The 19,527-nt window shown below is 40.2% G+C and overlaps 1 protein-coding gene across 1 annotated transcript in view; it reads left to right on the top strand.

The window, feature by feature from the left end:
* LOC126159383 (uncharacterized) overlaps nt 1–11,180 on the top strand; it is a 100,217-nt gene extending 89,037 nt beyond the window's left edge. Inside the window, exons 8-11 of the mRNA XM_049916511.1 lie at nt 4,682–4,889; nt 6,109–6,323; nt 7,712–7,917; nt 10,302–11,180. Of these exons, the coding sequence (XP_049772468.1) occupies nt 4,682–4,889; nt 6,109–6,323; nt 7,712–7,917; nt 10,302–10,494 (822 nt within the window). The 3' untranslated portion in view covers nt 10,495–11,180. The remainder of the gene's footprint in view (nt 1–4,681; nt 4,890–6,108; nt 6,324–7,711; nt 7,918–10,301) is intronic.
* The last annotated feature ends 8,347 nt before the right edge of the window (nt 11,181–19,527 follow it).

A 19,527-nucleotide genomic window follows, 5' to 3' on the forward strand; every position in this document is an offset into this window, starting at 1 on the left:
CTTTTTACGAATGAATTTAAATATAGTACGGAATGTAGGAACAAGCAAAAATAATTTAGTTTTTTGGAGACCAGAGGGGAATTCATGGTGTACATTCTTGTCAAAGGTAGCGTGGTAAATTCCGTACGTTCCCGAGAACGGAAAGAAAAAGTGTCGTCCAAAATTTTCAGAATATAAAAAATTTATTTGTTCGAAATGTATATACCTGCAAACACATTACATGATATCCACAACGCAGTAAATAGCGTCTTTTTGCTTTATCATTTGTATCTTATTTTCGTGCTTGGTGGTTGGTTGCTGATTTACGCGCGGGCGTAAAAGGTGCATGACTTCGAGTAGTCTATTTTGACCGGAAAGTTGCTCGTGTAAAACGGTCTTCCCTATCTTACAACCCGCACCCTTCAACCCTATGGAACATTTTGTCTCGTCCCACATTTCTCACGCATTGTAGGGCCTTCAGATTTTAAGTGAAAATGCAGTGCTTCAGTGTTTTTTTTTCTCTCCTTTTTATTTTAAATCAGGATATTTCACCATACGGCTATATGTATTTAAAATGTGTATATTTTCGACTATAGCCGTTCGTCTGTGATTTAAATTTTAAAAACAACCGTAATGTTGGTTTCTTATTCGTATTACTTTTTAATTAACTTGGCTGAAGACTGGAATATTTATTGTACCAGTGAAAGCGCTCCCCGCCCACATCCCACATCGGCCGAGAGGGGTGAAATATCAAAAAAGGAAAAAATGGTCAAAATCGACTACGCTTGACAAGTGAATTGACCCGTAGTTCATGGCGTTTTATTCGTGCACATTGTCTCGCCAGTCATGAGTCAAAAGTAGTGGCTGTGGTTTAAACGTTAGCGCCAAAATTAAATGTTTTGCGAGAGATGGCTAAACACGAACAGTGAAACTGAGGTTAGGAGAAACCAACAAAGAAACCTAAAATATACTAAGAGGAAGTAGGAACAAGCAATTGTATATAATTTATTGATGACGAAAACAAAATCAATTGTGGAAGTCTCAACAAAGGTCATTTTATTAATTCGTCACACTCCTGAGAACCGAAAAAATTGGAGAACTCATCTAAACATCTACATTTATGTGCTCGAGGAAATATGTACTTAGAAACATGTCGAACAATATTTATAAGACAGTAAATATCATCGTTTTACTTTGTCCTCTGTATCTTGTTTTCTTTCCAAGTGCTAAATATTGGTAACAACGAAAACTATTTTTCACATTAAACAGATAAGACTTTTTCGTTGTTGTAACTAGGTTCATTTGAACTATTCCGTGAAAGGGACTATTCAGAGTGGTCTTTCTTTTAGTGAACTATCGTTTTTTTTCTTTTTTTTTTCACTGCTCGCTTCCAGTACCGACTAGACGTTCGAATATGCATGCACAAATCTTCCCTTCCTCATTCCCAGGACCCGAGTATCCGTAGTTCTGAACTATTGAACTGTGTGAACTGCGTCTGATCGGAAGACTGAAAACAGCTCGTTAGTAAGTTCAGCTCAGGCTCCAGTTCCAGTTCAGAGATGTGCGAACTGCACGAGATGGTATGATGGAAACCATTCTGTCAGTTCAACTTAGTTCAGTTCACTCTCCAGTTGTGATCCTCCCGTCCCTTGACCCTTGTTTACACTTTTTGACGTTGCGTTTTTCCCCATTTTGTAAGCCGGTATCTAAATATCTCTTTCCCATTCTAAGAATTAATTTTTACGAACTATTAAATGAGAATGAGTTTTTCCTCTTTCCAGACACTGTTAGAGAAGAAAAAGCAGATAAATCATCGTGATGTCAAGTTACCAAGTAAAGGCTTGGGTTAAAATTGAAAGCAGTCAGCCCATTCTAACAAATAAATTGCATGTACGAAAAAAGTTCTTAGAAATATGCACATTGGATTTGTTCCTAAAGGTCATTCGGTTTTTGTAGGCAAGAAAAGTTTGCTTCTGATGTTTTAGTTGAACGTTGCTTTTTTTAATTGGTTCTCTAACAATAAAAGTGAATCATAAAGCTCATTTGAACTAGTTCAGTAAAAAGAACTATCTCAAAAGGAATGAGTCTGTAAAAAGAAAAACTTTGCCCATCTCTAGTTGCAACAAAACACTTGGAGCAGACATGAATGTGCCCTAACATTGAACAATGTATTTGCAATGGCAATTGAGTACACCCACGTGCCAGTGCAGTTTTAAGCAGGTGAGCTAAGTGTACTTTCGCCAGTATACACCTAAAGTTGGCCAGAAGACTCTGCACCAAAACCTCGTGGCAGCAAGTTATTAATATGACTGTTTGTCCAAAATTTCGTGGAACAAAACACTACAAAAAATGTTTATCTGTTTACATTGTTATTTTCAGATGTCATAGAATGTAAATACCTTGTTCTATAAGATATTTAGCCTTTCTCGTGGGAGAACGATAGTGGGAAAAATACCAGACCCTCATGCAACCTTTCCAATGTGCCACGAAAACGGAGCCAGTTATAAAATAACAATTAAGAAGACACAAAATCCATTACTGTAATAGGCGTGAGCTCACTGAGAATAGGTTAGCTTGTGATGTTGGCAGATGCCGCCACAGCCTGCAACATATTAAAGATTTTAGAATCCCACACTTGGCACAGTCAGTTGATGACAGCCGCAACTGACCTCGCCACTCCCCTGCCCCCCACGATGTGGATGGCTACTGATTTACCCATTTACATGCAAGCAAGTGATGTACACCCACAACAGAACATGGATCTTTGTCTGTGAAGAGGATCCGCATGTGACTGATAGTGAGACAGAAGCATCCTTACGCTTATCAAGGACTGCCATATCTTGAGTTTTATGTGAATACTTAGATGGAGAAACATCTGTTCATGATCGATTTTGCACAGTTTGATTGAAGCTCAAGAACAAACTTACATTGACTGGCATAAAGAAATGTTCAAAATATTTGAATGAGAAAATGCAAAATCCCTGGCAGGAGATGAAACAGCCTTGGGGCCGTTCTGAGATGACTCATTAGCAGCGTACATGTCAAGGAAAAAGAGGTGGAGACTTGAAACTCTGATGCAATCTTCGTGGCATACAAATACAACCCCGACAGTCTCAGTTCTGTGTGTACCTCTCTTCTTTACGAAGTTCACAGAAGCTCTCCTGCATGCTTTGTTTGAATAGCACTCCTGTAAGAAAGGATAACTCAGAGGAAAAGGCTTTACTTGTATGATTTGTAAGAATACTGTTCCTAACACTCCGACTGGGATTATCAGGGTCTCATCATGTTCCTTACAAAGTGAGCTGTGCTCACTCAGATTTACATACTCCACTCGAACGCCATTGCTGGCCTGTTCCCTCCCCCTGGGAGCCCCCGGCCGGAGGTGGAGAGGCAATTGACTGTCCCTCCCAGCGACGCGACCTCGGTGCGACATGACCCGACCTTCACCCAGATGGCAATAGCAGCCACTTGAGGCCCCCCTCACTCGATTATTGGCACAGCCTGCCTCACACGCTCCCGCCAGGCCCCTGCTGGAGGCTCCAGGCTGGGCTCTGCTTTGCTCTGACTGTGCATTCACTCTGCTCGTGCTGGTCACCATTTCTGTCTTAATGCAGGATAACACAGGGAAACTGGAAATGTCTAAAGCTGTCCTGGGAGGCGTTTAATCAATTAGGACACATGTCAGATATCATATTAATAATAAACTACCAAGTATTCAAGAAGAGGGAAAGGAGTCAGAGTTTAGTACCCCATAAAGCTGCATTTTATCTTTCTCAGCCAAAGTGGAAAATTACAGGCACTATTAACTTCTGTATTCAATTTTCATTTAATTAAGTGTGTACAGTTATTGTATTCACCAATTTAATTTGCAAATTATGATATTTATTGTTTATTGTAAAGAATAGGTCATTGTACACTGCTACACAAGCAACCACACAATTGAGAATGAGTCATCACCTAGAGGCCGTTGAGATGTGTTCGTAGTGTGTGTAGGTGACATTCGATCATCTACAAACAGGACAAAATATGTAGATTGCTAATTTTTTATTTTATTTATTTTAATTTTATTTATTTATTTTTTTTTGGGGGGGGGGGAGGGGGGGAGGGGAGATCGACATTTTCCTTTACATATTTCTGCACAGTATCGTAGGTTTGTATATGTGTTCACTTTCTCCTACATCACCGTAATAGTAAACTGGGGAAAAGATAATTAGTTAAGGATAAGATCAAACTGTGGAAATTCCAGGATGGAATTACAGCAATATGAAAAAGATAGATTGAATGCTGTTCACCACATAGAGGAGGCATTGCATTGCAGATAGACGCAGTTTTGTCTAAACATTCAAGTTTTTGTACAAAAAGTCCTTTTTATGAAATAGAAATAATTCATTTGGTTTGCCCTCCTCTGACACACATACCCAAGGAAAAATGGTATCCTGCTTCTAAAGTTTGTAGTCTGCATCTCATTCAGTTCAGTTTTTCAAATATAGCTGTACGCATTGTGTGTAATATCATTCATTTGCACTCGGGCACTAGCAGCTTTCTCGACTTTCAACGCAGAAAGTTGTATACTTGCATTTCAGTAGATGTTGTAAAGTGAAAATACCCATTGTGAAAATGTTCCAAGTAATTAAAATTCATGTTGAGCTCAAACTAGTTCATAAGCAACTAAGTGACAGCTGCAAATTTTCGACTATTTCAGGTTCTGTCACAGCGCAACTTCCAGGAAGCACGGCCCAGAATGCTATCGAAGCTGAACTGGGTGCAGACAGTGGCACTGGGGGCGATGGCAGGCCTGTTGTGGTTTCAGTTGGACAGGAAGGAAGAGGCACTTCACGACATCCAGGGTTGGATGTTCTTCTCCACCACCTACTGGATGCTGTATGCCCATTTTGGGGCTCTCTCATCCTGTGAGTTCAGAGGGTGCTTCTGTTAAATGTTACGTCTCTGATGTAAAACCATAGTTATTCAAATTCTTCATGACTGTCTGGCAGAAAATTACAACTAAATGGAAACATTTTTGAGCAGTATGCCTTGCACCCAGTAATGATACTTTTTAAATGACATCCTCATCACAAACATTACATCACTACTTGTATATTTTATTTATTTGTCAATTCGTGGACATTTTTCAGTATATATACATTATCAATACATCTGTATGTAACATACGATTCTGGATGTTTTCATACTCAATTGTTGATAATGCATTTATCTTGTATATCCATATTTTGATGTAATTTTATGTCTTTTTGACAATGCGGTCAAGAGCACTTGGCTATTAAGATGGGCTACAAATGAAATCTATAGATATTGTGAATTGATGATAGCATCACCAACCAAGACTGATGCTGTTAATCCAGCCCTGCTTGATGATATTCTCAACAGGAATTACAAAGTGTCAGATGATGATGATGATGATGATGATGATGATGATGATGATGATGATGATGATGATGATTTGAAACATAATGATTGTTCACCAGACACTCTTAGCTGAGGACACAAGAACTTCATATTAGCACTATCTTCTGATCAAGGAAGTTCATATGGAAGGGGTGGGTAGGGCAAGAAATTCCAAGTGGTATTTCTGATGACCATTGTTAAGCAAAAAGAAAACCCATTAAAATAAAACAAAAATTAGTGATAAAAGTTTACTCGGTGTGCTGATTAACAGAACATTCATTGTGTCAATATTTTACTCATTGTAGATGGAAGAATTCTGCCATTGTAATGAAAGGTAGGTTGTAATATAGTCACAGTGGATAAACTTCTAATAAAATGATCAGAAGTGTAGTGAATTTAGGATGAAATGTAAAAATCCACAACCTCAATTCTAGACCAAGAATAATTTTTATATGAACTGTGTCTCCTTGTTTAGGGCTCAGAACTGAATTTTACATGGTGGTGCAAAATACTTTGTACAGGTTACCAGCAGACATCAGGCAGTAAACTGCAAATACTCAGAAACTACTTGTTGGTGAAACATAAGCACTCTGTTAAGATGTGAACTGTCTGGTGCATTTAAGGGTGTTGCTGTTTCTTAAGCATCTTATTTTATTTAGATCATATACATACTCTGAAATTCATGTTATGAGTAAAAATTAAATATTCATATTTGTGTTTCAGTTCCACCTGAACGAGAGGTGATCAACAAAGAGAGGCTGTCGGGATCATACCGGCTGTCTGCATATTACCTTGCCAAGATGGTGGGAGAGCTGCCACTGACGGTCACCCTGCCCGCGGTCTACCACATCATCTCCTACCCCATGCTGGGACTGAAATCCCCGACTGTCTTCGCCACTCTGCTTGCCTTCCTGCTGCTCAACACTGTTGTTGCTCAGGTATGAGTGCAGTTACACGACATTTCACTTCTGTAGGTCTGATTTGGGTCTAACTGAAACATACAGAAAATGAACAAATTGGGATCTATGTGAAGAATATGTTAGTATCCGTGAGACACAATTTGGGGGTGGGGGAAGTAGTATGTGACAAGGGCAATCACAGTTATCAACTGCTCCTTGGAAGACAGCAAATCTCTGTTCCATACCCCACACACCTACAGCTGATTGTTTCTCGTTAATAGTTTCTTCCTTCATGTGAAAAGCTGTTCTTGTTTCAACAGGTTCAACATTTCAAAATGTAGCCATACAAACAATTCTTCCTAATCCCTAAAAACTAATAGTTTCAGTAGAGTCCTATTTAACTTACGGCCATTACTTGCCTTCAAGAGGCAAAATTCCAACTTTTACCTATAGAAACACTTAAGTTGTCCCCCCCCCCCCGCCCCCCCGCCCCGCCCGGTCAGAAGACTGGTTTTGCGCAGCTCTTCACCATACCAGTTTATCCAATGTAAGCTGCTTCATCTCTGCATAACTGCAGCAACCTACATTCGTTTGAACCTGCTTAATGCCTTCATTTCACTTTACAGTTTTTACCCTGCACATTTTCCTCCATTACCAGATTAACAATTCCTTGATGCCTCAGGATGTGTCAACAGAGCTACACTTTAGACAAAAGAAAAGGACAAATTGAGTGTCTCGGTGCCATATTACTGAACCTGCTTTTGGCCAAGAATGAATTGTGCTGTTGCAAAAATATCTGATCGATCTTGTCATATAAAATGACTGACTTAAAAAAACTGCTAGCAAAAGGAAGCTAGTGTTCCTCTACAAAAAAACTAGTGCCTGTGACTGAACGGTTATCTGCAGAAACAGTTACTCGTGTAATCAGTAAAATGTAGATGCTAGTCAATTCATTTCAATTTAAATCTTTGTCATAACCCAATTATATATTTTTTAATAATATGCAGGATTTGTGTTGTAAGTAACATTAACTTTCTCATTCTTTAGCTTGAGCTTTTGTACTGCTTTGGAATGCATACCCTGTTCACATAAATGTATAACCTGAATTTGTAAAGAAATTTGCAGAAGTAGACAATATTGATTGGCTAGAGGTTTATGTGCATGGAAGTGAAGAGGATATAGCTTTGTAAGAAATGAAGGGGAAAGTTCTCACAGGACGCTGGGCCAGTGGTGACAGAAATGATGTGCTCTTGACCTGGGGTGTTGATTTATTTCTTTACCTCATTCCTGAATGGTCTGTTGTTTCAACACATTCCTCACTTTCGGCAGATATATGAATTTGCTTTTCCAGTAGTTAACTGTTGTCAACTTATTCTGATTTTATTAATGACCAACAGTTTAAAAATAGCCACTCTCTTCCAATACAGAGTGTGGGCTTCTTCGTGGGAGCATCCTGCATGGACATGCAGGTGTCCATTACCATCAGTGCTCTGTACACGCTTGCAACACAGCTCTTTGGTGGCTACCTTGCAACCAACATCCCATACTGGTTGTCGTGGCTGCGGTATCTCAGCATGGTGCACTACGCCTTCCAGAACATGCAAATCGTCGAGTTTTCGGGCACGCCTCTACAGTGAGTATATACGCAGGAATATATTCTGCATGCCAAAGCCAAATGTTTATGTCCAACACCAGAATTACTGATGCAGAGGCAAACATCTGGATTTTAGTAAATGCTGCAAGCTCTCACACACACACACACACACACACACACACACTGAAATTGATTTTGTGTGCGTGTGTGGTGATGCTTGCAGATGGTTTTTGTCCCTATACAACTACACTCTACTTTTAAAGAACACTTCAGGCTTTCATTTAATTTTTTTCAAAAATTGCTAAACTTTGCATGGATAACCTGCGCCTGAATAATCAGAAGCTTGTTATGTACTTCTCTTAAAGCAACAAGATCTTGGTACTGGAAATAAGTGATGCAACATTTGCTGAAAGCTATAATTGGATTTTTGAATGTGAACAAATCACACACAGTCGGTTAATAAAGAATGAAAGAAATTACTTTACTAAGATAATTCAGCTTACAGGATCACTTCTTCATAGTGATCAAGCAGTCATTAAATTTGTTGAATGAAGGCAACATCTATCCATAAGAGGTGTGAATGAATGCAGTCTAAGTGAAGAAAGGTGACCTTCATTACAGAATAGCATTTCAAGGCATAAATCATTAGAACATGTGTTTGTATAAGACTAGTTGCACTCTTATAAATTTTACTTAGCATTTCTTTAGGCAATTAAAAAAAAATCATCTGAAGTTTTGTTTGAAAGCCAAATGTTATTTTTGCTTTGCAGTTTACACTGCTATACTTTAAAAGCTGTATTTTGTGTTGAAAGCCTTAACTGTTTACTGTTGTTATTTGTGCTGACAAGTTGGGTTGTCGTTCTTCCATCATGTTTTCATGAATACCAGCATCAATACCCAAGCACAACATTCTATAAAATGTGAAACACAGATTAAGCACATATACAGTTCTAAAGTAAAACATTGTTAGTGTTCAGTAGTAATTTTTTCTAATTAATTTCATAAAGGTAGATTGTGGCATGTGCACTGAACAACAGGCCTTGCTGAGCTGGAAGATTTATGTGCCTCAACAATGCAGATAGTATCTGTGAAGAGCTTAGAGCAGTAGCACAATATATTTATTGAAGAAACAGTGACACAAATCGATGTCCAGCAGTAGCATCAAAAGTCAGGGTGAAAGAATATCAATCATGAGATCTGCTGATGACATTGCTATCTGCAGTGAAGCTGAAGCAGTATGTCCTGAAAATAAGAGTTGAGGGTAAACCAAAGAAAGACAAAGTAATGAGGAGTAGTATAAATGAGATCAGCAACAAACTTAACATCAAAATGTGGACCATGAAATGGACCTTGGGAGCAGAACAACACATGACTAAGCAAGGAGGACATAAAAAGCAGACTAACACTGGTGGAGAGAGTGTTACTGTCCAAGAGAGGTCTACTAGTATAAAATATCATCCTTAATTTGAGGAAGAAATTTCTGAGAATGTACATCTGGAGCACAGCATTGTATGGAAGTGAATTGTGGGCTGTGGGAAAACTGTAAAATGATATAATTCGAGTCTGAGATGTGGTACTATAGAAAGATGTTGAAAATCAGGTGGAATCGTAAAATAAGAAATGAGATGATGAAAGAAGCATGGAAAGCACTGACAAGAAGGGACAAAATGATGATGCACATGTTAAGACATCAGAGAATCACTTCTGTTGTACAAGAGGGAACTGCAGAGGGGAAAAATATAGGGAAAGGCAGAGACAACAAATAGGGTATGTCCCAGGGTGCTGTGTCACAGTTGAAAGTAAGGGGAAATTACAGGACGTGGAGTTCTACGTGGAGTTTAAGATGGCATCCTCTTGCTTAATGTATTCCGGAGGTAAAATAGTTCCCCGTTTGGATCTCTGTGTGAAGACTATTCAGATTAATACTGCTGGAAGAAAATCTCACCCAAAACAGACTGGTGTGTAGAACTGTACCAAACCAATATTTGGAGCGGAGTTCATAGCTCATACACATGTAAACCGTATTTCTACACTCGCACCATCTATGGGTTGTTTAATACATTGTGGAAGGAAATGAGTGATAGGCAAAGATAATCCTATTTAAAAAATTTGTCTTTTACATCATAAACAGTCATAGTTTTCAAACCACAGCCCAAAGTGAACAAAATAAGATTACTTCTCAGTATTGGCAATGCATAATATTTTTTACAGTATACATGAAAAACTGGGTATCATACCAATTCTCTTGTCAATGTAACCTTCTTTTACAGTGGGTATGTAAGCAGTCTCAGGCTTAATGAATGATTTATATTCGTATAGGTAACTCCCATTGTGTGATTAAATTTGCAATACTCTGTTGCATGGAAAGTGTAGTAGAGCTTCTTGGAGGTACAGAAATAACAGTTTGTATTTTGTTGCTGTAGGTGTGCTGAAGAAAAGAGCAAATTTCCGTCGTGTGCAGCTGGTTCATCGACTGTCTCTGTGGACGACATCCTGGAGTCGCAAGGTGCGGGCCTGGCGTCTCTTTGGGCCAACACGCTGGTGCTGCTTTTCTTCCTAGTGCTCTTCCGTACCCTCGGCTATGTTGTGCTGCGGTACTTCCGCCGACCCAAGTGACGTGCCCTGCGGCAAACTCGAGTACTGCCCCACGTCACGTTACCATTGAAACTCACTGACATTTGTAAATGTACACATACACATATTATACGATACGCTGAAGTCTTACTGTTACCTGTGTAATTCTGGCACTGCAGTTATTACACGTGTAAATGTGATAATGTATCATATTCGAAAGAATTGTGTTCGTTGGAGAATGTCGCCACGGGTTACGCGTCGGAAGCGTCTGCGGTGAAGGAATGGGTGGTTGTGTAAACTGTGAATGGAACACTTGGGTGGAGGCCACAACAGATATGCATGTGTAAGGTGCTGCTGACACACCGTTGTAGAAAGTTCCATTTTATCCAGATTTTACTGTGTGCCAGATAGTGTTAAGTGTGTGCCCGATGGATAGAAACTACCCGAGGACATTCCGTGCTTCTCAGCAAACAGAGAGAATGAGCTCGAGTGTGAATGTGTGTGTGAGAGAGAGGGAGACTGACATGTTAAAAATGTGTGCAGCAAAATAATGAGGAAAGAGGTGGATAGTGAACCAGATGATAAACCTAGTCCAATATAAAATACTATTTATATTCAATAAATCTGTTATAGAAATTATGAAACACATTGTTCATGTTTGTTTTCTACCTATTCCTATCTCATATATTTTTGATTATATCTGAATAAATACATCATTTATTTGTGTATACATTTCTTTTCATCTTTACACCTGACTAATGAAATTTTACAGGAGGCTTCACGTACGCAGCTGGAAATGTGGCCCAGTCAATCACTTAAAAATAGAAGTCTCTTACATTCTGTAAATGGCATTGTGAAAGGAGATAGCAGAATTTTGGGAAGCCAGTACCTCAGGGATCATAAACAAAATATCGAGCACAATAATTAAAGTTTGAACCTGAAAAATATTTGTGGAAGATAAGCAGCAACAATTCCACCAGTATCATTGCTTCATTTAACAATGTTTTTTAATAAAACTTTACCCACTATGTCATGCTAGCTTGTATAGCAACTGTTTGAAGAAAAACAGACTTTCGCAAGAATTGTTTAATGACGTGTTTCGTATTTTTAGGACATCGTCAGATTCTGTTTGCTGTTAAGTCGTGAAATAAGCGTATGTCAAGAACACACAATGCCTGTACCTTCAATACACATAATGGTATGTGTGGCAGTGCAGCAATAGGATCACACTTGTAGAATTGCAGATGAAACTGATTTACACACTTGTAGATGTCAAACATGTAAACATTTAAGCTATGGACTAGTTCAACAGACAGGAAGTCTAGATCATGTGTCACCTCATCATTTGCACGCTGCTTATCCATAATGTGTCATCTACTCAGCTTTAAACTATTTCACCATGAATTCATTTCCCTGTTGCTATTTTGTTTGCTGTACACCAAATTACTATTACAGAAGTAGTAGAAATACTGTCATTCAATCATGAGAGAGAATGTTTTTTGGTACCCGAGACCAGCAGATGTTATAAGGGCTATAAAAAATTGCCAGCTATTTGGGAATGAATATTTTGTCACTATCACAAAATTAAATCTCTGTATTACTGTTCTGTTGATACACTTAAGAAGTGGCATCACATGGCTAGCATCTGTTCAAAAGGGTCTAGTACTGTGGTCTCTCACAAGACCATGATGGTGCAAAATGCAAGGGCAAGCCAGTACTCCTGAGGCTGGTTGTAAAATGACTGGAGGGACTGAGCCAGTGTTCATGAGCAGTGACAATCATTTCATGTAATAACAAGCACTGTCATACTGTAAAAGCTAGAGGCACTTTTAACATACTACAGTAGATTGGGGAAATTAGACTTCCATAAGTAACAGTTGGACAAAAACATCTTAAGAAACAGCCTGAAGGCTTTCTTTAAAAACTACGCAAGACAGATAAATGCCTGCAGTTGCTTCTTTCCTGTCGAAACTATTGGTCAGCTACCATTTGGATACTGCATGCACTATTCTACAGTTTTTTGTGTTAAACACTCATTCCAGGCACATGTATGTCATACTCAATATTCCATCGTGGCTTGTTGGGTAACCACACAGAGCATCAGCTGCTGTGCTCTATCATTTAAATATACAACACACTTAGATTATGGGTGACTCTGAGCCAACTTGAACAGAGATCATGAAGATTACTTAAGAAGATTTTGGTTGATACACTTTGTCACATTGTTTGCAACCAAAATACTGAAAATCTGGGCTCATATACGTAAGAGCTCGAAACTTTCTTATATAGTGTTCATTTTTTCAGTCTCAGTTGCACAGCTTTTGCAGTGTGACTAGTTTTGGTCACCCTGGATGTTTATAATTGCATAAGGAATACATTTCCTGTCGGAGCTACACAATCAAAATACTTTAAAGTCAATTCTTATGTTCCAAAGCCAATGTGCCATGTCAAAGATTTGGATACAGTGCTTTTAAGTAAGAGGAAGCCTACCAGTGTCAAATGTGGCCTGTATGACTGTGATCCAAGCTTAGAATGCACATCACCACAGTCTTGTACCATGTGGTCTAAGAAAGGCCCTGTCTAATTTGATGATCAGTTTGTACAAGAGCTGCAGGTATGAAGCTGATCACCTGAGATGGAAACAAGAAAGGTCTTCATATGCTATAAATGACCAATGTTCTCAACTCAATTTTCCAGTGACCTATATACAAAAAAAGTCAGTCTTAGACCTTGATGCAAATGCACCATGTTTATACTAGTACATCAATCTGCACCTATAATGATATGTCAGGTTACCACTAAAGTTGTAGTTGCTAAATGTTGTGAACTAGCTGTGAAGACAAATGTTAAGATACACCTACATCTTCCATTCGATCAAAGGACAGAGTATGGTGGGGCATTCCCCATTAAGGCAACCATTGTATTCGGGAGGAATGGGAAATAATTCCCATCCATATCTCCCTAATCAATAAAGACCAGCCTCCCCCCCCTCCCCCATTTATAGTCTGATCCTACCTGGTATTCCTGTTGTTATGGGATATTGAACTATAACCCTATTTCCTTCCACAGAAAGGAAACATTGTGGGCAGAGCAAAAAGATTAGACCCAGGAAGCTAGATGTAAAATCTTCAGAGATGTAAGGTTCCCATGACATCTTACTGTGAGGATTCATGTTACTGCTCACGAAAACAGGCTTGCCACGTAAAAGTGGTTGAAACAGCTCTGAGCACTATGGGACTTAACATCTGAGGTCAGCAGTCCCCTAGAACTTGGAACAACTTAAACCTAACTAACCTAAGGACATCACACACATTCATGCCCGAGTCAGGATTCGAACCTGCGACCGTAATGGTCGCGTGGTTCCAGACTGAAGCGCCTAGAACTGCGCGGCCACACTGGCTGGCCATAAAAGTGGCTGCTTAAAGATGAGACGTGGTTGGCTGCAAATGGCTTGTCTTTTTCTTCACATGGAAACAGAGACATATTAAAAGACATATAATATTACTGAAAGGTCTGAACTCAACATTGGCAAACTCAGCTCAGATTACAGCTGAGCAGGCTTACAAGTGGCTCGCAACAATCTCAAAAAGTCTCATAATTCAGATCCAAACTACCAAAAATGACTGCCTAGCATCAGAAGTACACTTTAATGATCATACAATAAATCCAAATGGACATACAGGTAAAGTTAAAATGTGGAGAATACACAGTAATGTAACTGAGAATAGTCCACCCAGTACGTTTTTGACTGGGAAGTAACTCTGTGTTTGTTCTAAAGTCAAGGAAAAAAGCTTGTTTTGCACACTCACTCCATGCTATCTTACAGAATTATGTTCTGGCACAATGCACCTAATGTAAATACATTATTTATTCAGCAGGAATGAGTAGGAAGAATACTGTGAAAAGTAGATACACATAATGCACCTCTCATGAAATTGTTGCTCACTTCCCAGTGTATTTATTCCTTAATAGGCTTCATTGCTGATAATAAAAATTAGTTTCAGCAGTACCATGATTTGCACAATGACAATACAAATTACAGTAATAATTGTCTTGTATACTTTGCCTCCTTATTTAGGATCCAGAGTGGAGTTATGTACTCTATTGCAAAAGTAAAATATATTATGGATAGACAGATTGGACCAAAGAGGGAACAGTATACCACCAAACAGTTACACAGTAGGCCTTTGCCTGGCTGCAACCAGTAAACCATCACTCAGCCATTGGGCAGCCTACAGTTAAAATGTGGAATTTGAATTACAGACCAGTATTGCATACTAATAACAAAGAACTATGGACTAACACAGTTTATTCAGTGCATGTTGGAGAACAGATGATTTTTTGTTGTTCTAAATGACGGAGTCAATGGGGAATGCAGAAGAATGGTTTTCCCAAGGGAAGTGTGCTGCCCCAGTATTATATAACATATTTATTAATGATCAGCCACTCGACACAGGAACCCGGTCCTTCATCTACACAGATGACACAACTGTTGTTGTTCAGGGAGTGATATTTGAAGAAGCAGCACACAAGTGACATCTACTCTTGAAGAACTTGCCGTTTACTATTATGAGGACCACTTGAAACACAACCTGGATAAAACTAGTGTGTGTGCTATCCACTCACGCAATGAAAAAGTTAAACATCAACTGGAAAGTATGCAATCGAAATCACTGTGCCCACCGCCAATACTTAGGGTTAAAGTTGGATTGTGCCTTAAGCTACAAATAATGTATAGACACTAGACAGAAGGCATGCACCAGGGACAACCATATCTGCCAGCTGACACACACATAGGGAAAACAGCTCAGCAGCCTATGCACTTGCTCTGCATTTCTCTGCTGTAAGTACGCCACACCAGTCAGGAGGAACTCTTCACATGCTAACGAAGTTGACGAAACAGGCCACATAGTCACAGGGTGCTTAACAGCAACCCCAGTTACCAAGATATTTCCACTCATGGGATTAGCACCTCCAGATGTAAGAAGACAGGTATCGGCAGAGAGTGAAATGGAGACTCAAGAAACACATCCAAGGTAACCATTATTTGGAACTCTCATCACGTCTGAAATCCAGCAGCAGCTTCCTACTTAAAACTGCACAACTGAAAGTTCAGCAGAAGCCCTCTGAACTGAGCTGTGGCAGCAAAAGAGAAGCTACCATCAGCCTGCCATCTCCAGTATGTGACATGGAAAAGCCTCAATGTTAATGAATGTTGTGAATGCGGGGCAAAGCAGGACTCTGAACACTTATTGGTCTGCAGTAGCCTGAGTGAACCCTGTGACAGGGAAGACTGACTTGAAGTGAATAACTGTGCCTTTCTGGTTACTGAACACTGGACATACAATGTGAAACTCTCTCTAACTAATATTAGATTGCAGATTTTATTATATTGCATTTTAGCATTCTCTGACCTCTGATAGATAGTTGAATAAATAAAATACACTACACATTTTCAATGGGGAAAATGACTGGAATGAATGATTTATGGTCCAAATTATTTTTTTAAATCTTGTAGTCCATTTTCTCATTATTGTCTTCATTAGACTGGAAGCAACCACATAAACTAAATTCTCCACAACACACATTTATTTTCTTTAACCCACTTACCTGCCCTTAAATAAAGTCCCTAAGGCATAGGAAATTTGTTTTTCACAGAAGTGTCTGCACCCACTTAAATTTTATGGTCGGTCACATATTACAGGTATGATGTACATAGAGAATAAAAAGTGTGTGAAAAAAGTCTTTCAACATAGTTTCGAAAATCAGTGGTTTATCAGACTTATTTTTCAATCACTAGAAGCATGCAGAAAATGTTACTGCCATTTTGTATTATGCAAAACTATCAGTACAAAGAACAATGCATGCAATTAAAGAACAATGTGTTTTCTGCCTATCTGTAAAGTGGTTTTACTTGTGAGTGTTTTAATCCATTTGAAAACTGGTTTCGCAAGTAAGACTAACTGCAGAGGTGACTGATCACAGCAATGAAGGGTGCTCTAATCTGCATCTATACTCTGCAAAACATCGTGAGGTGCATGGCAGAGCATGCATCCCATTGTACCAGTTATTAGGGTTGCCTCCAATTCCATTCACATGTTGAGTGTGGGAATGATTGACTGAATGCCTCTGTGCATGCAGTAATTATTCTAATCTTATCCTCACAATTGCTATGTGAGCAATATGTAGGATGTTGGAGTATATTCCTAGAATAATCATTTAAAGCTGGTTCTTTAAACATGATTAATAAACTTTCTCGGGATAGTTTACGGCAATCTTCAAGAGTCTTCCAGTTCAGTTCCTTCGGTATCTCTGTGACACACTGCCACAGATTAAACAAACTTGTGACCATTTGTGCTGCCCTTCTCTGTGTATGTTCAATATCTACTGTTAGTCCTATCTGGTATGGATCTTACACACTTGAGCAATATTCTAAAACTGGTTGCATGCGTGATTTGTAAGCAATCTCCTATGTAGACTGATTGCACTTCCCCAGTATTCTGCCAATAAACTGAAATGGCTCAAATGGCTCTGAGCACTATGGGACTTATCTTCTGAGGTCATCAGTCCCCTAGAACTACTTAAACCTAACTAACCTAAGGACATCACACACATCCATGCCCGAGGCAGGATTCGAACCTGCGACCGTAGCGGTCGCGCGGTTCCAGACTGTAGCGCCTATAACCGCTCGGCCACTCCGGCCGGCAATAAACTGAAGTCTACCACCTGCTTTACCCATGACTGAACCTATGTAAGCATTCCAGTTCATATCCCTGCAGTGTGTTACACTCAGGAATTCATATGAGTTGTCTGATTCCTACCATGACTCATTGATATTGTGGGATACTATGTTTTTTTGATTTGCAGAGTGCACAGTTTTACATTTCTGAGCATTTAAAGCAGGTTGCCAATCTTTGCGCCACTTTGAAATCTTATCAAGATCTGACTGAATATTTATGCAGCCTCTTTTAGATAGTACTTCATTGCAGATACCTGCATCATCTACCAAAAGCCTTATTTTACTATTAATATTGTCTGCAAGGTCATTAATATACAACATGAATGGCAAGGGTCTCAGCACACTTCCCTGTGGCACATCTGATGATGACTCTCCATCCAAGATGCTGTGTCCTCCATACCAAAATGTCCTCAATCCAGTCACAAATTTCAGTTGATACCCCATATGATTGTCCATTTGACAATAAGCATAGCTGTGGTACTGAGTCAAATGCTTTCTGTAAAACAAGAAATATAGCATCTACCTGATTGTCTTGGTTCCAAGCTTTCAGTATGTCGTGTGAGAAAAGTGTGAGTTGATAAGAGTACTCAATCAGGATATTAACGCCTGGTGTTGGGGTGATCAGTTACATGCTGTGTTTACCAGGCATATCCCTTAAATATCACATGATGGGCACCCCAACATAAATTTTCACATAGTACTTTCACATGGAAAAAATGAGGCATTTCCTAAATCCATGAACTTCATGGAGTTCTGAAATTCCTCATTTTTGCCATCTCATTTATCACACACAATTTTCCACAAGCCACCGTATGGTGAACGGTAGAGGAACCTTGTACCACTTTTAGCCGCTCCATCTCCTGTTCTACTCACAAATGGAGCAAAGGGAAAAACAAATGCCCTTTTAAGAGCCCTGATTTCTCTTACCTTGTCTTCATGGTCTTCACAAGAGAAGTATGCTGGTTTTCTAAAATTCATCATTGTGTTTTGGAAAAAGAGAGAGAGAGAGAGAGAGAAGCAAGACTCCCTCCCTCCTGGGATTCCAATTTGAGTTCATGAAGCATTTCCCTAATACTTGGGATCAAAACTACCAGTAACAAATTTAGCGGCCCACCTCGGAAGTGCTTAATTGTCTTTCTTTAGACCAACCTAGAGGGAATCCCAAACCACTCAAACAATACTTACGAATGGGTTGCATAAGTGTTAATGATCAGCTACAGTTTCCTAGAACTACCCCAATGAAACAAAATCAATCATTCGCCTTCTGCAGAACTGACCTCACGTGCTCATTCCATTTAATTTCGCTTTGAAATATTACACCACAATATTTAACCAATGTGACTGTTTCAAGCAGCACAGCACTTTCCACAACTAATCTGCTGTTGCTTACATTTTTCTGCGTTTATAGAAAGCTGCTTAATAGATCCCAGATGACAATATGTGCATGCATCTACACTCCTGGAAATAGAAAAAAGAACACATTGACACCGGTGTGTCAGACCCACCATACTTGCTCCGGACTCTGCGAGAGGGCTGTACAAGCAATGATCACACGCACGGCACAGCGGACACACCAGGAACCGCGGTGTTGGCCGTCGAATGGTGCTAGCTGCGCAGCATTTGTGCACCGCCGCCGTCAGTGTCAGCCAGTTTGCCGTGGCATACGGAGCTCCATCGCAGTCTTTAACACTGGTAGCATGCCGCGACAGCGTGGACGTGAACCGTATGTGCAGTTGACGGACTTTGAGCGAGGGCGTATAGTGGGCATGCGGGAGGCCGGGTGGACGTACCGCCGAATTGCTCAACACGTGGGGCGTGAGGTCTCCACAGTACATCGATGTTGTCGCCAGTGGTCAGCGGAAGGTGCACGTGCCCGTCGACCTGGGACCGGACCGCAGCGACGCACGGATGCACGCCAAGACCGTAGGATCCTACGCAGTGCCGTAGGGGACCGCACCGCCACTTCCCAGCAAATTAGGGACACTGTTGCTCCTGGGGTATCGGCGAGGACCATTCGCAACCGTCTCCATGAAGCTGGGCTACGGTCCCGCACACCGTTAGGCCGTCTTCCGCTCACGCCCCAACATCGTGCAGCCCGCCTCCAGTGGTGTCGCGACAGGCGTGAATGGAGGGACGAATGGAGATGTGTCGTCTTCAGCGATGAGAGTCGCTTCTGCCTTGGTGCCAATGATGGTCGTATGCGTGTTTGGCACCGTGCAGGTGAGCGCCACAATCAGGACTGCGTACGACCGAGGCACACAGGGCCAACACCCGGCATCATGGTGTGGGGAGCGATCTCCTACACTGGCCGTACACCACTGGTGATCGTCGAGGGG

This window comes from Schistocerca cancellata, chromosome 2 (assembly GCF_023864275.1).
Source record: "Schistocerca cancellata isolate TAMUIC-IGC-003103 chromosome 2, iqSchCanc2.1, whole genome shotgun sequence".
Classification (NCBI taxonomy): domain Eukaryota; kingdom Metazoa; phylum Arthropoda; class Insecta; order Orthoptera; family Acrididae; genus Schistocerca; species Schistocerca cancellata.